The sequence below is a fragment of the Lissotriton helveticus genome, chromosome 2_1 (assembly GCF_964261635.1).
Source record: "Lissotriton helveticus chromosome 2_1, aLisHel1.1, whole genome shotgun sequence".
NCBI lineage: Eukaryota > Metazoa > Chordata > Amphibia > Caudata > Salamandridae > Lissotriton > Lissotriton helveticus.
Window position 1 is genome coordinate 1940413300 of NC_136059.1, and position 26884 is coordinate 1940440183.

The 26884-nt window shown below is 45.0% G+C and overlaps 1 protein-coding gene across 1 annotated transcript in view; it reads left to right on the forward strand.

Moving 5' to 3' along the window:
- The window catches only part of SMARCA5 (SNF2 related chromatin remodeling ATPase 5), a 472009-nt gene that overhangs the window by 74925 nt on the left and 370200 nt on the right, over nucleotides 1-26884 (forward strand). Inside the window, 2 exon segments of the mRNA XM_078676875.1 lie at nucleotides 8831-9010; nucleotides 9346-9501. Of these exon segments, the coding sequence (XP_078533001.1) occupies nucleotides 8831-9010; nucleotides 9346-9501 (336 nt within the window).

Consider the following 26884-nt stretch of genomic DNA (forward strand, 5'->3'; position numbering starts at 1 on the left):
AACATGAGGCATTATTCCATAAAGCAAAAACTGGAACTCCCCGTCTTGCAGTGTTCTAGCAAACCACGGGCCTCATTCCGGCTTTTGTAGTCAGTCTTCATTGGCTTGTATGGTGTCGAAACATTTCGCCAGGTCAACCCTATATTGGTATATTAGGCTGATTGTACGAATGTGAAAATTCCAACGAGTTGGGCCTCCCTTTGGAATCCTTCTGTTGACAATCGTATGCAGTACCTCCGTTCTTTTGGGGGAACGTGAGAAGAATGCTGCCATTCCTCCTACATCCATGAAGAATATCTGTGCCTCACATCTTTCCTACTGCTTGTTGCATAATCCGATTTAGTTGGTGGGCATAACAGTGCACATAATGGGCATTAGGGTACACATCTCTAATTTTTTTTGTACTCCACCGGAGGTTCCACTCATTACTGCAGCACCATCATGGCTTTGTGCAATCAGTTTTTGTTTTCGAGGCTACTCTGGAAAAATCAAGTTTAGTTCATGTAGAATAGCTGAAGGAAGGCTTTCTGCACTAGTCTCTTAACTGCGTGAAACCATAGAACCTTTCCTCAACTTTGCTGTCACTGTCAAGGTACCAAAAGACTAATACTGACCGTTTTAGTGCCCACATCAGTGGTGTCATCAACCTGAATAGCCACAAAGTCTGCGTTTTTCAACTCTTGTACGATATTCCTTTTTACAATCTCTAGGATGAACTCAAGCAGTTCATTTTGTGTTATTTTAGAGGTGCCCTTGAAGACTTTAGCACTTAATAGATGTGCTTCCATTTCATGGTCTATGCTTGTTGTTGAGTCCACAAGGCCTCTGAATATCCCAGGATTTGCAGAACCTTCAGATTCATCATGCCCTTGTAAAGCCAGTTCAAAAGCACCACAGAAACTAAAGCAATCAATGATTTTTGATAGTATGTGTCTATTCCTATCAACTGCTTCATTGTGTTTCTTTATTGTTTTGTGGTAGGCGTCGCTTATGTGGGCTTCAAGCAATGTATCTCCCAACATTCCCAGTCTTGTCCGGTTTTCCATATGTATTTTTGTGTGTGCATGCTTCTTTACTTTATCTGACAAATACTTCGAGTCTTTTACTCCTTTTTTGTTCCAAGGAATGTCACCACCAAACCGCAGGCAAGGGAAGCAGAACATCCTGTAAGCCAATCCACTTTTTTGTACCAGGTGTTTGAGAAAGAACATATGTAAATCTTCCCTCTGTCTAGGGAACTTTATTGTAGGTTTAGGTCTGGCCGGTGAGGTCCTAATTGTTTACAATTAGTTTCTCTTCACGTTTCAGTCCAATGAACGGCTTTGCAAGTAGTTGCTCTACTGTATTCATGGTGTTACCAATGTTAATGTTACTGGTCAATAATCAAAGTACAACGTATGAGGTTTGGTGCATGTATTTAGACGGCACCCACCATGTAGACAACTTACATAGCCATTGACTACTAGAATGTAAAATACAGCCGCAGTTTCCTTACCTTAAACACCGGCGTTGTTGGATGAGTTGTAGCAGAAAAGGAGGTTGGTGCATCTTCTTCTTTGCCTTAATGGCCCAAAATTTCGTTCAGCAGACTGATACTTTACCAGATGCTGAAAAGCAAATACAACAAAATGTAGTTGTGTCAACCAAACACAGACTGTTAATAGTAAAGAACCCCAGGACTCGGATCATACATAAAATAGATTCATCCTGTGACTTCAAGAGTCAAGTTGTGCAGACGTTTCTACCCACCACCATTGCACATTCTTATTTGTTAAGGTATGAGTCGAATAAATGTAAGATCTTAGTGAGTCTTTGAATTGGTATGTAAAAAATCTGCTTCAGAATCGATCCAGGCAACAAATGCCCAAAAATATGCTATTGATGGTGTAATTTATCCTTGCTTCTAATGCCCATTTAATTTAAATAAAGCAATCTTTTTGTTTTTAAATGCAACCAGTTTTCCTTACAGGAAAATGGGATGCGTCCAAAAAAGAAAATGAAGGAGGATATAGGTACTCCCTTGCCAAATCTCCAATTGCCGTACATTATCATAATATGCAAACTTGAAAGAGGTCTATTACAGACATCACAGGGAACGATCAGCGGAGGCCATATTGCTGATACCGCATTGTCAGAGATGAAACAGTGGAGGCGAGATGGTCTTATAGTCCGCATCGTGAAAAGGCATCATTCAAGAAACTAGCAGCATTCCTGGTGCATATACATACGTCCATTTGTAGAACCACCAAATACAGAAAGCAACATTAGGTGATTCATTGCTAACAATTGGGCCTGACGAAGGTGGAACGGTGGCCAACGGGAACAGTCCCAGTGTGTGGGGCAATATCTTCTAAGTGCACGACACGTTTTACTGAAATACTGCCCTTATTTAGTGCACAAAACACAACGGGGGATTGAACAAATATATATACACACCTTGTGCTAAGCTGCGCAGCCTACAGTCCCTCTTCTACGTGCCATCACTGATAGTCACTCACTGTCTAGCACATCGAACGATCGCGAGTCGACTGCACATGCAGAGGAGGAAGGGTGACTGGCCGGCCCGATTTGCCCAGCAACGGCAGAATGTACAATCACTGAATGGCTTAACACTAAGCCATTACAGTGATATTGCCCCACGTTGGACGCTCCCACCCCGCGGTGAATGTCAAGACTAAACTGGCAACCGCACAAGCACTACATGCTGCAGTAGCAGCCAATCCTGACGCTGCTCTCTTCAGAGGAGAGTTGCTCCCTGAAGATAGCAGCGTCAGGATTGGAGTGAGCAGGCAAACACGCTGCTCAATTTGGAACCACTGGGTTCTGTGGGAGTGGGCAAACCATGTACTCATCTATGCTTGCTTTTCAAAGGCCACTGTGCGCATGTAGGGTTCCTAGCTGCAGAAATGCAGCAGGTCAAACCCCACGTGCGCACTGTGCCAGCCCGTAGTTACTTGACAGTCAGTGCAGGCCAGGCTGGTTGTCACGTGATGTGATGACGTGACTCCGCTGCCGCACGGCGGAGCGCAGCTTTAAATTAATACTATTTGAACATTGAAAGCTGAGAATTTTTATTGTAATTAAAAATGGCGCGCTCAATGAGTTGGCCAAAAAATATTAGTGGGGCAACGCCCCACCGCCCAAATGGTAAAACCGCCACTGCTTCCTTTCCTACTTCGCTTTGTGTTTATCTTTTGTTTTGGGTAGAGTATTCCTGCTTTGACCGGGCAGCTCTCGGTAGACCTCTGCCCCATGTGGGCCCTTGCCCTTCAGGCCTCTTTCGCCCCCCCCCATCATGTCTCCATGGGCACCATTTCGCTACTGCCCATGCTGCCACACGAAATACCTTCGGACTGATCTTGATCAGGTCTGTAAATGTTGGCTGTGCCAACGCATAACCAGGGAGCCTGCAACACCTGTTGCTCCTTCCATTCTAAGAATATCCTCTACGACTGTCTGGCTTGACGCCATGAGATGTAGCATAGGCGACATCATGGACCTGTTGGGTTCAGAGGACATAGAGAAGGAACACAACCCCCAACCATCAGCCGCAGAGGAGGAGGCTTTCTCCCCTGACCACATCTTCAGATCAGAGCAGCCAGCTTTGAGTGCAGTGCTACTTCCCCTTTGACATCGGTCGCAAGCTTTGCTTCCCCTTCCCAAGGGTTGTCCAGTCACTCGAGCACCAGAGACAGACCTCCAGGCCACCACTGAGGGTCATGGTTGGCACTGACCACCATCTTTGGACACAATGCCCAATTCCAGATCTGCACCAAATAAAAAATCAAGGCTAACTGCTTTGGTACTGCCTGTGCCGTCCCCAGGGCTGACCCGACTTGCATAGCTGCCAACTTTGTCTGAGTCTAAATCTGCATCTGAGCTTGCACCGACCACGGTTATCGAACCTTCTCATCGATCCTCCATAAACTTCAAGAGGAGATCGACGGGGAGTTCCAGTTTTTGCTTTATGGAATAATGCCTCATATTGACGCACAGTATGAAAAGTTACAAAAACGTGAAATAGATATGGAGAAGTGTGGCTCACTGGTTAGAGGCGGCAGACCCGTAAGCAGAGAACGGCCCGGGACCAGGGTTCGATACCCGACGCGGCAGGGTCGTGGACCAGGGTCAGCGGACTCGATAATTCTCGCCTCGGTGCCTACTCTAGTCAGAAACCACACTCGGCAACTCTGGGCATCAGCTTGCCTCATCTTCACAACGGCCCCCCCAGACCGCCGGGGATGCTTGGTTGCACCTTAGAGATACCCATCAAGGACCATCTCTCAGGGTGAGCCAGGATGGGTTCCCCAGCGGTCGAAGCGTGGAGATACTCCTCCGGGAGTCGATTCCTAGCGCTATATAAACCCACAATTAATTAATTAATTAATTAATCGACACTCGGCAGAAGCATTTGATGGTACATCCCCACATGGCCCAGATTCTTACTCGTCTTCTGGGATCTGCTGCTCAGTCGACAGCTGTCCTTTGAGAAAGCCTTGGACAAGCCACCTCAACCCAAACAGTGCACGATAGTGGATAAGGCTACTAGCAATTTGCCTGCCACTCTGCCACAACCTCATCTTGCGCCAAAGCACTCGCCCTCCACATCCACTTTTTCAGGAGACCCCATTCCCTAAACACCCCATGGGTCACTTCACTCGGACATGGGGGATCAAGTGGGGGGGGGGGGATGTCTTCAACACTCCACCACAGGGTGACCCGTAGGTCTCTTATGATGCTGACCCACTGGGGGACACAGATCCCAGTACCCTGATCATCCCTCGCCTCCTGACGACTCCACATTTTCCGTGAACGGATTGGTTGGGATGCCTCCTTCTATACAGTCGTTGGAGAAGGGGGGCTTGCTTTTTTTTTTTTTTTACCCTGACCTCCACTCATGTCAGTACCTCCCCCCCCCTCCTTTAAGGCATGTGGCAACATACCCCGAACATCTTTCACGACCCTGTTCGCGCCATGGTTATCACACCAAGAGTGGACAAAAAATGGAAAGCTTCCCCCAGTGACCCCCTGTACAATTGTGGCCAGTTCCCGTCTGACTCTCTAGTGCACATGACCATGTGTAAGAGGGCTAACTCCCAGGCTACTGGTGATACCCCTCCACCCGATGAAGAGTAAAGGGATAGATGCTGCAGGTAAGACTATACTACGCAGTCGGACCACCATTTGTGGATTGCCAATTCCATTCCATTGGACTGCTCTCAAGGTAGGACTGTGGCCACTGAGATGAGATGGAGGAGCTCCTCCAACATCTTCCAGAGGAGCACAGGTAAAGGGGCCAGGAGATTGTCTGAGGGAAAGCGTTGGGGGCGGGGTTCAAATCCAGTTTCCTTCTGCTCAGGCATGTCTGGCTCTGTATCTTCGGTTTCAAGCCAGAAGTCCAGCAAAACTTGCTCAATCTGTGTTTCTATGGGAAACATCTGTTCTGCCTGCACGTTGACATGCTATTGGAAAAAGTAAAGATAGATACGGAGACCGCGAATGCAATGGGTACCCTTCAGACACCTAGTCATTGCGGCTCCTTTTGCTGCACGCCCTACCGTGGAGGCTCAAAGACCTCCTTCTCAAAACCTCCACCTCGTACCAACATCCACAGACCCAAAAGTCTTCTCCCTTCTACTTTAGATGGTCCTACAGAGGCAACAACTCAAAAGGCAGGGCTAGAGGTGACTCCCCCCAAAGGAGCTGCTGCTGCCGCCACCACTAAGCCCTGACTTGTCTCTCCTTACCCCGATCATTCAATACCTGTCCGGTGGTGGGAACATCACTACATGCCACAAGCATGGTAAGTAGCCTTTTCCTTTTTGCCATATCCAGCAGCCTTAGAATATTGGCCGCAGGTGAGAAACCAGTCCCAGCAATTGAAGACCAGGTCTTAACACATCCAAGCACAAATACTTAATCTTCATTGTTTAACTGATTGGTTGGACTTCCAGTTTTGATATTAAATCATAGTATATATCACTTGTTTGGTTGATGCCTACAAGAGAGGATTGTTTAATAGTCACTCTAACTCCCTGGCAATCTAACCCAGGTATCCATTGTGTCAGACGTACCTCGGTTTTGTAAATAAATGGGAGCTGCTTATTCGGAACCTAAACATTTGAATGTAGTTTACACCCCAAACAGTATTTTTTTTCAGTCCCATTGCTGCGAAATGCACCCAATGCTTTTGAAGCAAGAATAATAAAAGATGTTATACCAATTTTCCTTTAAATAAAATAGCAGCAAAATATTGAGGCCCCTCAAAGTGCCAACCTTAAGAATGGCAGTCTGTTACTGACCTTTTACGGCCCGACTTTGCTTTTTGTCTTTCCACAAGTCTCTAGTTAACAAAAATGGCCTTTATATAAAACAGAACAACCTACATGGCAAGGAATGATATCAAATGCCATCTGTGTGACATTCTACCACAGGAGTTGAGTCAAGACGAAGCCCTCTGGGTATATTAAACACCTGAAAGTGAAACATTTTATGGGTTTGGAGACTGTTAATATTTCTCTGTTGAAACATATTTAGGCTGTGGGGTTTTAGGTTTAAACCTATAATAACTGATAAAACCCCACTGAAAGAAAAATAGCCCTCACCGGTATAAACATATAAACACTGAAAAAACACCTCCACAACCACAAACTAAACGCCATTCAAAGAAAGGAAAAAGAAAGTGAGAGTCATTTTGTTCTTACTGAAGGGGTCAATAAAATGTAACTTTGTTATACAAGCTAGCAGTAAGAAAGACTGGCTAACATTATTCTGCTTGAGTTTTGTTCTTTAGGGATGCCACTAAAATATTGTTTCTTCTTCCTTTTATTTTTTTCAGTTTTATTGCCTTTGGTCTAAAGATGCAGGGTTTAGTTTCACGTTTTAGGTTAGTTTAATTATTTTATAAACCGTAGAGAATCAGGACATATCAAACTCACATATGATATTTTGGCTTCATTTGATTCTTTCACTGATAGGTAAAATGGCTAGTTTCATAAAAATCTTTCCTAATATGTGTCATCACATTTACCCACAGAGAATGGGTAAAAACCCTTAATACATCAGACCATAGTTTCTAGTGGGTCAGTATTGATAGTAGGTGAATTGCCAACACCTCAGGCTTTAAACATTAAATGCAAGGTATAGTGACAAGTATATATATCACCAAGCATCTGGGATAGTGGTAAAAACGTGACACCAGACTTTTGGAAAACATGGAACGAATTGTCACTTATTATGTCAAATGTCAAAGGTTCTTATATAGCGCCTTTTCACCGCAAGGTCTCAAGGCGCTTGCTTTGGGAACCCGTACTAGCTTTTTCCCTGTGAGATAACCCGTATTGGGCATCCCCAAGGTGAAAGCCAGGCATCCCGCCGCGGGGGGCCGTAGTGGAGATTAAGCAAGCTATTGCCCAGAGTTGCAGAGTGTGAACCCGTGGTTCGAGTAGGCACCGAAGCGAGAATTATCGAGTCCGTGGACATTTGGGCTCAAGACCCTGCCGCGTCGGGAATTGAACCCTGGTCCCGGGTCTGACCTCTGCTTCAGGGTCTGCCTCCTCTAACCAGTGAGCCACACTTCTCCACTCCTCCACTTCTCCATTATGCTCTGCAAAAAAGGTTCTTTCCAAGTTCAACAAAGATCGGAGTGATATTGTTTGTATTTGTAGTGATTCAGCTACGTATATAAAAAATTTGTGTGATGACCTGTCAAAATTGATACCCGAGCTGAAGTGATTCCCTGTAGGAGATCCTTGTCACTTGTTGGATGGTATGCTCAAAGCATCTTTACAATCTTCAGAGCTAATGAGGGATGCTATTGACTTTTTAGTCCATTCTGGTGCACTGTTTTCTAATGCCCAGGAACTAAAATGCAAATATTTATCATTTCGTGCTTTATGTGGCATCAAAGAAAGTCATCCCAACTGTGCCCCTTAGCTGACGGTTCTCAGCCCAAGGGGCTATGAATGCTGAGAGGGCCTTTTCACAGAAGTGTACATGGGAAGGAAAGCACGAGTGCACATGACCAAAGACTCACTGAAGAAGTATTGTATGGTGTACTACAATAAGATTAATTTCCAAAAATCTCTTTGGACCTCATATACACTATACGTACACTGTCTATATACCATGTTCTTTCAGTGCAGAAAGCAAGCAATGATAAAAGCAAAACGTTCCATAAACACAGGAAAAGCACTTTTTCTGTTTTTAGTGGCGTGAAAATGTGTAAACACTGATAACAACTGTTTTTTAAGATATTAAAAACACTGAAAAAACCCCACCAGAATTTACCAAAAATAGAAACTGAAAACAGGACAGCCTAAACATATTTTATTGTATGTTATTTTTAAAACTATGACCTGAGAAGTTAGCAATATGAAAAATGCCCAGTGAAAAATCTCTGCACTCTGGTATGCTGTGGCGGCACTTACTTTAAACGCAGTTTCACTACCGTGGAAGTAATCGCCATCAAGCCATTTTTCCTTTGTTTCCTTTTTAAAATGTGTGGGGTTATAGGTCTTTTTTTCCCGGTTGTTTTTTTAGCCTTATTGACTGACTTAAGCCAGTTATTTTTATTTTACATTCTCATTGAAAAGGGTGGCTCTCAGCTCTAGGGTCATGTGTGGTTTATAATTATTAATGGTCCCCCCAGAATGAAGAACTAATTCAAAGCTATTTTACCTTATTTCAGTGGTTGAATTCCTACACCTGTTCATGGTTTAATGATTCCCCCCAACGTGTTTTGAATGAGAGCAGTAAATACTGTTTTCCATGGAGGCTTGTTTTCCCCCTACCGAGCTTGTTTTCACCTTGATGCGTTGTTTTTGTTTAGGGCTTGGGCAAAACATTGCAAACCATCTCTCTTCTTGGCTACATGAAGCACTACCGAAATATTCCTGGTCCACACATGGTATTGGTTCCTAAATCCACATTGCACAACTGGATGGCAGAATTCAAGAGATGGGTTCCTACGCTTCGTGCTGTCTGTCTCATAGGCGACAAAGATCAAAGGGTGAGTGGAGAATGACCCATTTGTATCTTGGTTCAGATCATCAACTCCCATTCATGTGTTTTTTTTTTTGTTTTTTTTTGGGGGGGGGGAGGGGGGTTGTGATTTTTTATATTTCCTTGTTTAGCCTAGTGCAGCCAACAAGATTTTTAAAGACACATGGACTTTAAAAAGCTTTATATATATATATATATATATATATATATATATATATATATATATATATATATATATATATATATATATATATATATATATATATATATATATATCATGTTTTAAAATGGCTAATTTATGCCCTGCCACAGAGAAGTAATCTCTGCCTCTTTGTTCTACAGGCTGCATTTGTCCGGGACGTGTTACTGCCAGGTGAATGGGATGTCTGTGTCACCTCATATGAAATGCTTATTAGGGAGAAGTCTGTCTTCAAGAAATTTAACTGGCGATATCTGGTCATTGACGAAGCTCATCGAATTAAAAATGAAAAATCGAAGGTAACTTAATGTGGTAGCTCTGTTCATTGTTTATTTGGCACTGGCTTGAAATCCTATATTGCTTAAGTTTCATGTTTCCAAACGTAGGCTTTACTCTGAAATGGATTTCCGGAAGGTCTTAGTTTGCGTTTCCTTGAAATACAAGTGGTCTAATTTGTTCAGATGGATACTGGTTTTCTGTAGTAGTTAGAGCTATATTTAATTTGGAGTATAGTTTATGCAGAGAATACCACCAGGTTTTGTAAACACTTGAATTAAGCTGCATTTTGTAAAATGTTGAATCTGAAGCTGTTTTGTTGTGGGGATGACTTTTACTTTAAAACACATAGGTTTATGATGGTTAGGCAGTTTATGTTGAAGGATGTGTTCTTTTCTATGCCACTCTCACTAGACCCCCAGCCGCACTTATTGCCACAAATGGGCCTTCAAACAGATTTGTATGCACCACACTGTCATTAGGATTTAATGATGTATGTCCTTAAAGGATATTTATACAGTGGTGGTGGTGACTAGACTTCTCCAAAACGGTTATCTCCCCCCTTTCTTAATTCAGTGAATATTTCACAAACTTGCAACATTGTTTTTGTGGAACTGGCTAGTCCGATGCTATAATGCTTTAGAGAAGACATTGGCTACACCTCTCCAGTGCCCTTCCCAGCCCTTTGAACTTTTATTACTCTATTATCTGCACTCAAGCTTATTCACGCTACTTCTTATTTACTGTGGCACTAGGGACTCTATAAATTGATAGTCTTCACACACTGTGAGAAAATGAAACTGACTGTAGACTACTGGGTTGCTGTTGTCCAGGTTCCCAGTACTAGTGTTCTTGCCCTAGAACATGTCCACAATTGGTACTTCTGCCCGTCTGCCAGATAGCATTGCCTGCGATATCTGCATGAGCAGAAATTCCCCTGACGGAGACCTGGCTGACCCCTCCTCGGCACCCGACATCGCCATAGCCATCCTGGACGGCTACAAGATCACCCGCAGGGATCGCACCAATGGAGCAGGAGGAGGAATTGCCATCGTCCACAGGAACACTCTTAGAGTCTCGATCAACACCGACGACACCCTCGGCACCGCTGCACACCTGCACTTCCAGATCCACACCGATCCCACCACCACCCTCAGAGGAACCCTCGTCTACAGACCCCCGGACCCTGACCACAGTTCAGCGACTCCATCGCCGACTTAGTCGTACACACGCCCTCGCCTCCACAGATTACATCCTTCTCGGAGACCTGAACTTCCACCTCGAGAACAACGACCACAACTGCACCACCCCTTTTGCCATCCTTGGATTCCGACAACTCGTCACAACACCCACCCACTCCGGCGGCCACACTCTTGACCCCATCTTCTCCGCAAGTGCCCACATCTCCTTCAACCACACCACCGAACTCCACTGGACCGACCATCGCTGCATCTACTTCAACTTCTGGAAACTCACCACGCATCACCGCACCCAACAGCTCTCCCGCTGCTGCTGGAGCAAAATCACAGAAGACCAGCTATCCACCACCCTCGCACGGAGCCCACCCGCTGACCCCACCGACCCAGAAACCGCTGCCCGCAACCTCAGAAAATGGATCGACAGCGCCAACACTCTCTCCCTGATCAAGAAACCTTCCAACGGACACGTCAACAAGAAAGCCAGCTTGTTCACTAATTACCTCCAGGCGACCAAGCAAACCTGCCGAAAGCTAGAGAAGAAACAGCACCTTGAACAGACACCGGACAGCTACGCAGCCCACAAGAACACCACCCGCAGGCACAGACTCCTCATCAGATCTGCCAAGAGGACCTCCTTCAAGGACCGCTTAGATAACCGCGCACACAACAGCAAAGAGCTCTTCAACATCGTGAAGGAACTCTCCAACCCCAGCTCCAACACCGACATCCCACCTTCGCAAGACCTGTGCGACTCCCTTGCCACCTTCTTCCACCGGAAGATCGCTGACATCCACGACAGCTTCAATGTCACGGCCACCCCGACACCACTGAGACCTCCATCCCCACGGCCCCATTCGCACCAAACCCGCCCCCCCCCCCCCCCCCCCCTCCCCCAAATACTAGCCTGGACCAACATAAACTACGAAGACACCATCAAAGTCATGAACACCATCCACTCCGGATCTCCGTCAGACCCATGCCCACACCACATCTTCAACAAAGCCAGCACCACCATCGCACCCCATCTCCGGAAAGCCATCAACATCTCCATCGAGACAGCGACCTTCCCGGAGAGCTGGAAGCACACTGAAATACACGCCTTACTAAAGAAACCCAAGGCTGACCCCAAGGACCTCAAGAACTTCCGGCCCTTCTCCCTGCTCCTGTTTCCGGAGATGGTCCTCGAGGACCGTCGACCGTCGACCGACCCGCTACTTCGAGGAGAACAGCATCCTAGACCATCCCATTCTCCGCAGCAACCACAGCACCAAAAGTGCCCTCATCGCCGCCACCGATGACATAGGGCCCTGCTGGACACCAGAGAAACTGCAGCCCTCATCCTCCTGGACCTGTCAGCTGCCTTCGACACAGTCTGCCACTGCACCCTACGCACACGGCGCTAGGATCCAGGACAAGGCTCTGGACTGGACCACCTCCTTACTCTCCGGCAGAACCCAGAGTGTCCCCCTCCCCCCTCTCCCCCCCCCCCCCCTTTTCCTCTCCGAAGCCACCGAGATCATCTGCGGCGTACCCCAGGGCTCATCCCTCAGCCCAACATTGTTCAACATCTACATGGCGCCGCTCGCCCATGTCGCCAGACTACATGACCTCAACAACATTTCCTACGCCTACGACACCCAGCTGATCCTCTCCCTCACCAAGGACCCCCTCCCCGCCAAAACCAACCTCTACGAAGGAATAAAAGACTCCGCTGAGTGGATGAAGAACAGCCGACTGAAGCTAAACTCTGACAAGACTGAAGTCCTCGTTCTCTGCTCCACCCCTTCAGCCTGGGACGACTCCTGGTGGCCGGCCACACTGGGAACAGCTCAACATCCACCGACCACCCACGCAACCTAGGGTTTATCCTCGACTCTAGGTTCTCCATGACAAAGCAGGTCAACGGCGTCTCTTCTTCCCTCTTCATCACCCGCCGCATGCTCCGCAAGAGCAACAAGTGGATTCCCACCGAAACAAGAAGAACGGTCACCCAGGCCCGCGTCACCAGCAGGTTGGACTACGGAAACGCCCTCTATGCTGGAGCCTCGGCCAAACTCCTGAAACTACTTCAGCGCATTAAAAATTCCTTTGTTAGCCTGATCCTCGACATCCCTCGCCGCAGCCACATCACACCCCACCTGAGACCTGCACTGGCTCCCAGTCAACAAGAGGATCACCTTTCCAGGTCCTCACCCTCACCCACGCACACAAGGCACTCCACAACACTGGACCAGCATACCTCAACAGGCGACTCTGCTTCTACATCCCCAACTGCCAGCTCCACTCCGCCGCCCTCGCCACAGTCCCCCGCATACGAAGAGCGACCTCCGGCGACGGATCATTCTCCCGCCTCGCCGCCAAGACCTGGAACACCCTTCTAATCTTCCTATGGCAGATCAAGGACTTGCTAACCTTCAGAAGACTCCTCAAGACCTGGCTATTCGAGCAGTAGCAGCATCCCCCCCCCTTACACACACACACACACACACACACACACACACACACACACACACACACACACACACACACACACACACACACACACACACACACACACACACACACACACACACACACACACACACACACACACACACACACACACACACACACACACACACACACACACACACACACACACACACACACACACACACACACACACACACACACACACACACACACACACACACACACACACACACACACACACACACACACACACACACACACACACACACACACACACACACACACACACACACACACACACACACACACACACACACACACACACACACACACACACACACACACACACACACACACACACACACACACACACACACACACACACACACACACACACACACACACACACACACACACACACACACACACACACACACACACACACACACACACACACACACACACACACACACACACACACACACACACACACACACACACACACACACACACACACACACACACACACACACACACACACACACACACACACACACACACACACACACACACACACACACACACACACACACACACACACACACACACACACACACACACACACACACACACACACACACACACACACACACACACACACACACACACACACACACACACACACACACACACACACACACACACACACACACACACACACACACACACACACACACACACACACACACACACACACACACACACACACACACACACACACACACACACACACACACACACACACACACACACACACACACACACACACACACACACACACACACACACACACACACACACACACACACACACACACACACACACACACACACACACACACACACACACACACACACACACACACACACACACACACACACACACACACACACACACACACACACACACACACACACACACACACACACACACACACACACACACACACACACACACACACACACACACACACACACACACACACACACACACACACACACACACACACACACACACACACACACACACACACACACACACACACACACACACACACACACACACACACACACACACACACACACACACACACACACACACACACACACACACACACACACACACACACACACACACACACACACACACACACACACACACACACACACACACACACACACACACACACACACACACACACACACACACACACACACACACACACACACACACACACACACACACACACACACACACACACACACACACACACACACACACACACACACACACACACACACACACACACACACACACACACACACACACACACACACACACACACACACACACACACACACACACACACACACACACACACACACACACACACACACACACACACACACACACACACACACACACACACACACACACACACACACACACACACACACACACACACACACACACACACACACACACACACACACACACACACACACACACACACACACACACACACACACACACACACACACACACACACACACACACACACACACACACACACACACACACACACACACACACACACACACACACACACACACACACACACACACACACACACACACACACATCCCTCCCTCCCTCCCTGTGGGGACTATGTGTGAATACCAGCCTTGTGGGGACTAACCTTTCCCAATGTTTTTAAAACACACAACTAACAGAAAAATGTTAAGAAAAAATTCATGATACAGGATCCCGCTTCAAATTTGCAAATATATTGTTATTTAAACGTGTGCACAGCACCATCCTTGTGGGGACTTGAACACGTGCTACCATCCTTGTGGGGACCTAGTCCGTAACACTATTTGTGATTGAATACAGTCAAAGCCACATGGCTAAATGTTTATTTATCAACAATTTACACAACAACATTATAAACTATTCATATATAAATTGCTACATATATACTAGGGTTATACAATAAAGACAGATTATGTTAATGTGCAAGAAAATCTCATATCATGCTTAAAGAAAGATGCTTAAAGCTGTATTTAACCTATTTATTAGTGCTCAACATCTTAGGAGATAAGGGAACTAACACATAAAGAAATTAATATATGGTACCAAGGAATATGGTCAAGTGGAATCCAGAGCTTGAGTAGCTGATTACATTTTTGCCAAAATACATGTTTAAGTCCCCACAGAGATAGTGGGTGAAGATCATTGTGTTTAAGTCTCCATAGAAATAGTGTGTACATTCAAACCTTAAATCCCATTATAAAGAGTGTGAAGCTAATGATGTTCAAGTCCCCACAAAGATAGTGTGTTATCATAGCGATGTTTAAGTCCCCACAGAGATGGTGTGTTATTATAGTGTTGTTCAAGTCCCCACAAAGATAGTGTGTTATCATAGCGATGTTTAAGTCCCCACAGAGATACTGCATGTAGGTTTTGTGTTTAAGTTCTCATTAAAATGGGGTATAATGCACAAAGGTAAACTTAGACAAAATGTCTAACTTTACTACTCTTCAATATTCACAAAGCCCAATACAGAGAATGTGAAGCTGATGATATTCAAGAAGTAAACATGAGATGATGTACAGAGTCACAGATCTGGGTTGAATCCATCATCGTTCTTTAGCTCACTTTGCCACCCCAGTTCAGACCCAGCAATATGCAAATCAGTCTTCACCCTTTGTCTCATCGGACCAGTCCAGCCTGAATTGCTAAGCCAGGTCTTCCCTGGCCCGGAAACAAGCAACCTGGGACCAGTTTCGGGGTAACACCCCCTCTTTAGCCAGGCTAGCTTGAATCCAGTGGCAAAGTGAGTAAGGGATCCACGCCTGGGCATACCCTGCGAACTTAGGTAGAACAAAGCAAACACAGGAGATGATGGACGGAGCGCTGAAACTTTTCAGTCGCTCACCCCCAGTCATAGATCTATGTTGAATCCATCATCGTTTTTCAGTTCACTTCACCACCCCAGTTCAGACACAGCCATATGCAAATCAGCTTACTGGTGCTTCAAGTGGAAACAGAGCTTGCTTTTAATTACACGAATGCTCAAGTCTCCACAGAGATGGTATGTTTTTATAGTAATGTTTAAGTCCACACAAAGATAGTGTTGTATTATAGTTTTTTAAGCCCTCACAAAGATAGTGTGTTATCATAGTGTTGTTTAGGTCCTCACAGAGAAAGCGCACAAAGGTGATTGTGTGTAAGTCCTCATTGAAATAGGGCCTGATTCACAAAGGTAAACTTAGACACAAAATCTAACTTTTCTACTTTTCAGTTTCACAAATGTAAACTTAGACCAAAAGTCAAACGTTACTACTTTTCTGTATTCACAAAGCCCCATACAGAGAATGCGAAGCTAATGATGCTCAAGCCAAAACAGAGCTTGTGTGTAATTACAGTAATGTTCAAGTCCCCACAGAGATGGCGTGTGACTAGTATTACCAGGGTTGTCAAAGAAAATGTGTGTGATTATAGACTTGCCCAGGTCCCCACGGAGATAGTGTGTGATTATAAACATGTCCAGGTCCCCACAGAGATAGTGTGTGATTATAGAGATTTCAAAGTCCCCACAGAGATAGTGTGTGATTATAAAAACATGCCCAGGTCCCCACAAAGATAGTGTGTGATTATCGAGATTTCAAAGTCCCCACAGAGATAGTGTGTGATTATAAACATGCCCAGGTCCCCACAGAGATAGTGTGTGATTATAGAGATTTTGAGGTCCCCACAGTGATAGTGTGTGATTATAGAGATTTCAAAGTCCCCACAGAGATAGTGTGTGATTATTGACATGCCCAGGTACCCACAAAGATAGTGTATGATTATAGAGATTTCAAAGTCCCCACAGAGATAGTGTGTGATTATAAACATGCCCAGGTACCACAGATAGTGTGATTATAGAGATTTCGAGGTCCCCACAGAGATAGTGTGTGATTATATGTATGCCCAGGTCACCACAAAGATAGTGTGTGATTATAGAGATGTTCATGTCCCCACATAGATAGTGTGTTATTATAGACATGCCCAGGTCCCCACAGAAATAGTGCGTGACTATAGAAATGTGGAGGTCCCCACAAAGATGGTGTGTGACTATAGACATGTTCAGGTCCCCACAGAGATAGTGTGTGATTATATAGTTGTTGAGGTCCCCACAAAGATGGTGTGTGACTATAAACATGCCCAGGTCCCCACAGAGATAGTGTGTGATTAATGGGATGCACAGGGATAGCACACAGTGAAAGTGCATGATTATAGCCATGTACAAGTCCTCACAGAGAGAATGTGCAATCATGTTGACGTCTCCACAGTGATGTGTAATGATAGATATTGTGAAGAACCCATACCGATTGTATTAGTCTGGTGGCTTATTAAATGAATGAATCCACTGAGGGATGCGAGTTTGACCACTCTCTCACTTGTTTGAATCCTGGTACTACCACTAAGCCTTTATTCCTTCCAAACAAGGTGAAACATGGGAAACTTTCACAAAGTTGAAACATCTATTTGTTCAGTCTTTCATATTTGGAGTGTAAAATAGAAATTCTTAAACCAGGCTTAAACAATCTCAAAAGTGCCCATGGCAGCTACAAGACACTTCTCAGAGTTGATGGTCTTGTTATTTGAAGGGCAAAGCATATACAAGAGTCTAACAAATTATATTCCTGAACTGAACTGGTATGCTCATAATGTAAGAGTAGAGAAAGTCACTTTGGCTGACATACCGCTGTTTTTTTCATGGGAATAAAAACCTCAGAATGTGCCTACTTTAATTATAGGAATCTTTCACAATGTTAACAAAAACATATTTGAGGAGTGAGCCCAAATGTTTTACTTCGGTGTGTGGGGTATAAAACTAGGCTTCCCAAAAGGAGTCGGTGAATTCTTTGTTCAGGAATAGAGAAGGACAACATTTGATAGTTATGCACTAGCTCTTTTTTGTGATAAAAGAAACCTTAAAATGTGCCCATGTTAAAGATAGGAGTCCTTCAAAAAGTAAAAAAAACGTGTTTTTGGCAGTGGCATTTTGTACATACAGTCTTAAACACTAAAAGCCTCATTTATGAAAAGTGTTGCATCGCTGCGTGAAAGCAGTGATGCAATACTTTTCATTGCGCCCTCCTTGCGACATGATGGATGTGCCGCATTTAGTATACAGCGCAACATGTTGCAAGGATTAACAGATATGTCAGGAATTCTGACATATCAAAATGGGTATTTATTAAATATGATGAATGAAACAAATATTGATTCCAAAATATCATTTGGCATAATTATGTTGTCAAAAATATCACCACGGCAATAATATAGTGGAACAGAATATCAAAATTAAGAATGCAAGTTTTATAATATACAATATGGTAATGAAGACAAGTGTTGTAATTAATATTGTGTACTTTAGTTTAATTGTAATAAACATTGTTTTTAATGAAATACATATATACTTATAATATTAGTAAAATTCTTTTTTTAGATATAGTTTGAATATGGAATTGAATTTTCAAAAGGTGAATAGTATTTTTTAGGTGGGAAGGGATTTTTGGGGGGGTTTATGGTGGGTATAGGTTTTTGTGTGGTAAGAGCTTTTTTTAGGGTTTAGGATGAGTATGATTTTTGGGCGGCAAGTGAATTTTTAGGGTTTAGGGCGGGTGTAGGTTTTTGTGTGGTAAGGGTTTTTTTAGGGGTTAGGGTGGGTATGTTTTTTTTGGGTGGCAAGGGAAATTTTATCATTTAAGATGGGTGTGGAATTTTTGGTGGCAAGGGATTTTGTAGGTTTATAGGTGGGTTTGGGTTTTTGGGTGGCAAGGGGATTTTTAAGGTTTTGGGTGGGTGTGGGTTTTTGGGTGGCAATAGAACCTTTAGGATTTAGGTTGGGTATGGGTTTTATTGCGATAATGATTTTATTAGGGTTTAGCATTTGTATGGGTTTTTGGGTGGCAAGGGATTTTTTAGGGTTTAGCATTTGTATGGGTTTGTGGGTGGCAGGAGAATTTTTAGGGTTCGGGATATGAGTTTATGAGTGGTAAGGTTTATTTTGAGGGTTTAGGGTGTGTATGGGTATTTGGGTGATAAGGGATTTTTTAGAGTTTAGTGTGGGCATAGGTTTTGGGTGGCAAGGGAACCTTTAGGGTTTCGGATGGGTATGGGTTTTTGGGTGGTAATTAATCTTGTAGGGTTTAGTGTTTGTGTGGGTTTTTGAGTGGTAAGGAATTTTTAGGGTTTAGGGTGATTATGGGTTTTTGGGTTGTTAGGTTTGTCTTAGGGTTTAGGGTAGATGGTTTTTTGTGTGGCAAGGGAATTTCTAGGGTTTAGGGTGGGTATGGGTTTTTGGTGGTAAGGTATTTTTTAGGGTTTAGGGTGAATATAGATTTTTAGGTGATAGGGTTTTTTAGGGTTAAGGGTGGGTATGGGTTTTTGGTGGTACGGTATTTTTTAGGGTTTAGGGTGAATATAGATTTTTAGGTGATAGTGTTTTTTTAGGGTTAAGGGTGGGTATGGGATTTTGGGTGGCACAGAATTTGTTAGGGTTTAGGGTGGGTGTGGATTTCTGGGTGGCTGGTAAGTTTTTATGGAGTTAGGGTGGGTGTGTTTTTTTTGCGTGGCAAGGGATTTTTTAATGTTCTGGTGGGTTTGGGTTTTTGAGTTCTACTGCGTTTTTTGTTTTAGGGTTGCAAGGAATTTTTAGGGTTTAGAGTGGATATCGTCTTTTGAGTGGCAAGGGATTTTTTTAGGGTTTTGGGTCGTATGGGTCTTCAGGTGATAAGGGATTTGTTAGAATTTAGGATGGCAAGGGATTTTTTAGGGTTTAGGGTGGGTGGTGATTTTTTGGGGACAAGGAAAATTTTATGGTTTTGGGTAAGTATCAGTTTTAGATGAATTTTATGGGTTTAGGGTCGGTGTGTGTTTTTCAGTGGTAAGGTATTTTTCAGGTTTAGGTTAGGTATGGGTTTTTGGGTGGAAATTGAGGGGCATATTATCAAGGACCGGTGTTAAAATTATGGGCTCGATAATACGCCCTTGTTAATTCCCATAGAAGCCCATGTTGTGTAACATGGGCTTCCATGGGAATTAACAAGGGCGTATCAAGCCCATTGTCGCTGTTTTATCGGCAGTTTCCTGCCAATAAAACGGCGATAATTTTAACACCGGTCCTTGATAATATGCCGCTGAGTTTTTCAGATTTTTGGTTGTTACAGGTTTTTGAGTGATAAGGTATTTTTTAGGGTATTTGGGTGGCATGTGAATTATTAGTGTTTAATGTGGGTATTGGTTTTGGGGTGGCAAGGGATTTCTTTAAGTTTAGGGTGGGTATGGGTTTTGGGTGGTAATGAATTTGTTTGGGGTTAGTGTGGCAAAGGAATTTTTAGGGTTTAGCGTGGGTATGGGTTTTTGGGTGGCAAGGGAATTTTAGGGTTTAGGGTGGGTATTGTTTTTTGATTGGCAAGGGAATTTTTAGGAGTTAGGGTGGGTATGGGTCTTAGATGGCAAAAGATTTTTTTTGTTTTTTGACTTGCCTATATCTTTTGTGCCTGTTGACGAATCTTCACAAAATGTTCACAAAAAAGTGTGGGTATAGGTTTTTGGGTGGTAAGTTGATTTTTAGGGGTGAGGGTGGGTGTATGTTTTTAAGTGGTAAGGGATTTTTTTTATGGTTTAGGGTGTGTATGGGTTTTAAGGGTGGCAAAGGAATTTTTAGCATTTAGTGTGGGTGAAGGATTTTTGGTGGCAAGGGATTTTATAGAGTTTACAGTGTGTATGGGTATTTGAGTGGCAAGGGATTTTTTGGGTTTTAGGGAACCTTTAGGGTTTAGGGTGGGTATTGATATTTGGGTGGTCATTTTTTAGGGTTTAGCATTTCTATGTGTTTATGGGTGGCAAAGGATTTTTGGGGGGGTTTAGGGTGGGTATGGTTTTTTGGGGGGTGGGAATGGGTTTTTGGGTGGCTATGGAATTTGGGGTAAGTATGGGTATTTGGGTGGTGAGAGATTTTTTTAAGGTTTAGCATTTGCATTTGGTTTTTGGGTGGCAAGGGATTTTTAGGGCTTAGGGTGTGTATGTGTTTTGGGGTGGCATAGGATTTTTTAGGGTTTAGAGTTTAGGGTAAATTTGGAATTTTAGGTGGCAAGTGAATTTTTAGGGTTTATGGGGGGGTATAGGTTTTGGGTGGCGAGGGCTTTTTTAGGGTTTAGGATGGGTGTGGGTTTTTGGGTAGCAAGGGAATTTTTAAAGTTTATGGTGGTGTGGGTTTTTGGGGGCAAGGGAAATTTTATGGCTTCGGTGGGTATGAGTTTTTGGGTGGTAAGCGAATTTTTGGTGATTAGGGTGGATACGTGTTTTTGGGTGGTAAGGTGTTTTTTCTAAGGGTAGGCGTAGTTCGCGAAGTAGCGCTACGCAAAGCTACGCGAAGTGCACTTCGCACTACGCGAACTTCACGTAGCACTACGCGAGCTGCGTAGTAGCATGTTCGCACTGTGCAAGATGCATTTTCAATGATTGCACAGTGCGGACAAGCATCCGGCACTGTGCAAGCATTGAAAACGGCATCTTGCACAGTGCGAGCTGTAGTTTTCTGCTGCTCGAGGAGATTATTACTCGAGCGGCAGCTTTCTCAACGCGAACAGGTAGTTTCTCATTGAGAGCGGTCGCGAGCATGCGCAACCACTCACAATGAGAAACCTGACCTCCTCGCGTTGAGAATCTCGCCGGGATGTCATTTTGCTTGCTCGCGGCCGCGAACATGACGTTCAGGACCGCGAACAAGCAAAAAATGAACGCTGCACTATGCTACGCTGCACTACGCATGTTCGCACTGTGCTACGTGCCGCTCGCGTAGTGCGAAGTTGCAAAAACTTCGCAAACTCCGCGAGCGGAGCGTAGTGCTTCGCCCAGGGTTAGTTTTTTCGGGTTTAAGTTGGGTATGGGTTTTTGGGTGGCAAGGGAATATTTAGAGTTTAGGGTGGGGGGGATATTTGGGTTCTTCCGGATGTTTTAGGGTAGAGGGTAGGCATGTTTTTTGGGATGGCAAGGGTATTTTTAGAGGTTAGGGTAAATTTGGGTTTTTAGGTGGCAAGTGAATTTTCAGGGTTTATGGTGGTTATAGGTTTTTGGGTAATAAGGGCTTTTTAGGGTTTAGAACAGGTGTGGGTTTTTGGGTGGCAATGCAATTTTCCTGGTGGGTGTGAATTTTTGGGGGGGGCAAGGGAAATGTCATGGTTTCGGGTGGGTATGGGTTTTTGGGTGATATGGGAATTTTTGGGTGGTAAGGTATTTTTTCGGGTTTAGGTTGGGTATGGGTTTTTGGGTGACTGGTGAGTTTTTATTGGGTTAGGGTGGGTATGGGTTTTTTGGATTCCCAAAAAAGTGTGCCTGTGATTCTAGATGTGCATGGAAAGTTTTGGGGCCATAAAAAAGGCAGAGGTAAAAAAGTGCATTTCCCATGTTAATTACACAGAGTCTTTAGAGACTCCTGCAGCCCGAACCGCCGGACAGAATTATAAAAGAATTGGGAGAAAAGTAGATTCTGTTCTGGGATCGCGCCTGTTATTTGGTGTAAATCATTCAGTAGCTATTGAGATATTATAGGAAAACTAATTTGTATATCTGGGCATATGTGGTACTTTTGTAGTGCCTTTGTATTTATATTTAAAACTCAGAAACCTTTAGAAAATACTAACAATCACAGGATGATGTCATCAGTGGTATCATGAGCATTGTCACTGACCATGTCATAAGTGATCTAATATGTAAGGTCATAAGCAGTACATTTGGGGGATATAAATTATAGTTAGCTCAGGTAATTATAACTGCTGAATTTCACAAATTTTGTACAAGTAACTATAACATTCGTGTAACCTTTGGCTTTTTCATTGAATGTCTAAGGGGTTTTTAATTCTGTTTCCTAAGTATAATGACCCTGTAACCTTTGTTTTTTTCTGTTAATTTTGATGCCCATCACAATGCACAGTGGGGGGTTAAACACAGGGTCTGGCCTGGCATTGTGCTATCTCCACCCAAGCTTGATGCTCTTGCCCACCCCCCTCCTTGCCATCTATTGTCCAAGTTCCATGATCCTGCTACCTCATGACAGCCATTTGTGGCATTTTGTGCCACTTCCCTTCCTGCCCCATCACCCTCCTCCCTATCCTCTTTTGTCTGAGTCCATGCACGAACCCCCCGCTCCTGCCCTGCATGGTATGCTGTGCTGCCACTGCTCTCCATCAAGCTTGATGTCCCTGCCCACCCCTCCTGCCTTCCGTGGCCCAATTCTATGCCTCATCATTTCCACCTGCTCAGCTTCTGTGCTTAGCTTGCTGCCCCTACTCCCTTTGTACTTGCTCTCTGATGTCTGTGTACATGCCCCTGCTCCCTCCTTCTACCAACCATATTCCATGTACCTGACACTCCTATCTACTCTAAGTGTTTTGTTGAGCTGCCACTGCCCCTTCCATGTGCCTGACATCGTCAGATGGCTGCCACCTGTCCCTGCTACCTCCACCCTGCCTGTCCAGTTCCATGCCCCATCCCATCTCTCCTGTTCTCCAAGATCCATTTTGTTGCTACGCCCTTCTGCCATCCATGCTCTATTTTGCTGCAACTGCCCCTCCTGCCTGCCCTGCGTGGTGTGTTGTGAAGCCCTTCCCCTGCCCTCTTTTGTGTGTTTCCAGCCTATACCCCTCCCTTCTTTCCTCCATGGCCCATTGTGCATGCTCCTGTCCCCTCCCTCTTGCCCACCATGGCCTGTGCTGCCGCTAACCCTCCTGCTTGCCATGCATAGTTTTCTGTGCTGCCACATCCCCTCCTGCCTGCCCTGTATAGTCAGTTTTCTGTCCCTGACCACTCCGCCTTTCCTCCAATGTCTGTGTGTATAGCATTATAGTCTCACTGTTGCACTTCATGGTGTGTTATGCTTCCGGGGTACATACCTTCTGCCCTCTATGGTCAGATTGCTGCTCCTGCCTGCCCCTTTGCACCTGGATTCCGTTTTCCATGCTCAGACCTCTATCTCCTCCCTCCTGCCCTTCATGGTCAGTTAGGCTGCAACTGTCCCTCTTGTCTGTTCGGTATGGTCAGCTTGCTGCCATTGCATCTTCCCTCTCCATTCTCTGTTGTCTATGTTCATGGCCCTGTCCACTCCCTATTGCTTTCCAGCGTCTGTTGTGCTGCCTTCCCATCCCACTTGCTCTGGGTGGTGTATTGTGCTGCTACCACCCATGATGTCTGCTCTGTAAGGCACTTTTGGGCCCACCCTATCTTCCTCCTGTCATCTCTTATCTGAGTCCAAGTCCCTACCCCATTGCTCCTGCCCTCCGTGATCCAATGTACTTTATTTGCCAACATTGTGTACTTTGTAAGAGGGAGATTCTGAAAAAGAAGAAATGGGGAATTTATTTTCCCCGTTGACTCACATTGAAAAAGAGGTGCTTTTAGGTAGGAGACAGATAAAATAGAGCGCTTTCGGGCATTAAAACATTGGGAGTCTCATGCCTGAATTGGGTCTCTTGGCATCTGTGGTTGTAACGCCACTGCCTCTTCCTTCTGCCCTCAATGGTTTTCATGTTGCCACAGCCTCTTTTGCCCGTATTGCATAATTGATTTGCTACCCTTGCCCCTCTTTCCTCTGCCCTCCATGGTACAATGTGCTGCCACTGCTCCTCCCTCTGCCCAGCGTGGTAAACCTATTTCCCCTGCTCCCTCCTCCATGAGAGGGTCTTTTTACCAGAGAAACTATAGTTAGTGCTCTAAACAACTAAAATGAGGACATATTTTCTGAGTTCACAAATAGCGACAAAGCATTTGTAAATAATTAGCTTTCTTTATGTTTTTTTTTTATATAGCTGATTGCTTGATTATTTGCCACACTTAAGAGTGAGGATGTGGTATTTGCAACTGGGGAACCAGGTTTGAGTTTCGACGTCAGCTCAACATCAATCTTCCCATGCCCCAAAAGAAAATGAATTTGTACTTGACTAATGTTGCTCACGTAATGCACTCCAATACTTCCGGATCAAGTCTGTGCTATATAATACTGCATAAAAACAACAAGACATGTTTTGCACAACTCTGACATTGGGCTACATTTGGGTGATATTTGTTCTATATTTGGGCCCTTTTTAGGTCTCGCCTGGTGATGCAGTGCAAAAGCGCTGTCGCCAGCGAGATATATTGTTATCGACTTGCCTGCCAAGTGGTACAGACCGGGGCGCGCGCCGATTGTGGTCTGTGGACGTGCTTCTGAGATGCTCTTGCGCAGACGCGCTTGCATCGAAAGTGTTTACTGCTTTCGCTTTCCCTTGGTGCGCAGTTAATTTGGCTCACATGCTGTAAGTGCGCATGCACACACATACAGCCAGCCCCCCCTGATTTCGCTTTAATTAGGACACACACACATATAGCGATGTACACCGTATGATCCCGGCAGACAGTTAAGCTGAAAGAACTCCTTAATATAGCGCTGTACACTATATGATTAATTAAGATGCCCACACAGATAGACCACAACCTACAGTTCAAACCAGGCCGTCGCGCTATCCCTCCTCACCCCCCTCCCCCCTGACAGGATAAACAATGTGTGCCTCGGCCCGCTCTCACCTGCTGAACTCCAACAAACACACACGAACCAGCAGCACCCAGCCAGTGCACTCGTACTCGTCTCCATCATCCCGTGCATGGCGTGCTTTCGCTTTCCCTTCCTCCGGCATTTCAACCCACTCTCACATTCTCCCACCTGCTGTGGCCCCCTCTTTTCCTCCCTTGCTGCTCACTCCCCTCCTCTTTGACCCCCCTCTTGTTTAGAACTTGGCGGTGCTTGTTTAGTATGGTTTTTAAACTTGAGGCGCCGCACTGTGGTTTACAGTAGAAGATGCATTAACAAAGAGTTACCATTAAAGTTATTCTTTCAATCACATGGTCTCTTTAAATCGCACTACACTAGCACGCTTGTGACCAGCTGTGAGGAGACGTGAATTTTATCCACTGCTACACGCTAAGAAGAGGTGAGTGTTTTAGTCGGTCTTGAATAGTAATTTGTTACCACACATGTATCGTTCGGCAGTAGTGTCACACTAAGTTTGACATTGACTCGATGATTGGCTTTTCTTTCAGATTCAGGAATTCTCATACTCTGGTAAGATAGTTTGAATACTTGAAGCACGGGGTTCTTTCACTTTCAAGTTATTTTAGTGCCATATAAAATCTGACATCAACTTAAAGTCTTGTTTTTCTTTCAGACACGTTGATTACTTTTTGATACTTCGATAAGACAATTTGTATACGCAGAGCGTGGGGTGCTTTTGCTGATTAGCTTTTTACAGCGTCGCTCACATGTTCTCATTTTTTTCCGTGCAGAGAGGAGATCGTGCTCTTCCTCATAAGACGCGGTAAACAAGACGCGAGGATGTTTTAGTATCAAATTTTTGAGTTGGTTTTTATTTTATTTCATCCACACAGGAAGTGGGCTACGTTGTTGCTCTGGCACTATTTACTTAGAGGCACGTTATTATATTACTGTTGACCTTTTTGATACTTACTCTTTTTCTCCTCTTTTCACTATTTTGGTTACTCGTCACTACGAAGAGCAGTAACAACAAGGCTAGCACGCTCCTGAACACAAAAGTAAACCCTGAACTCTCACTCTTGGAGCTTAAAATAG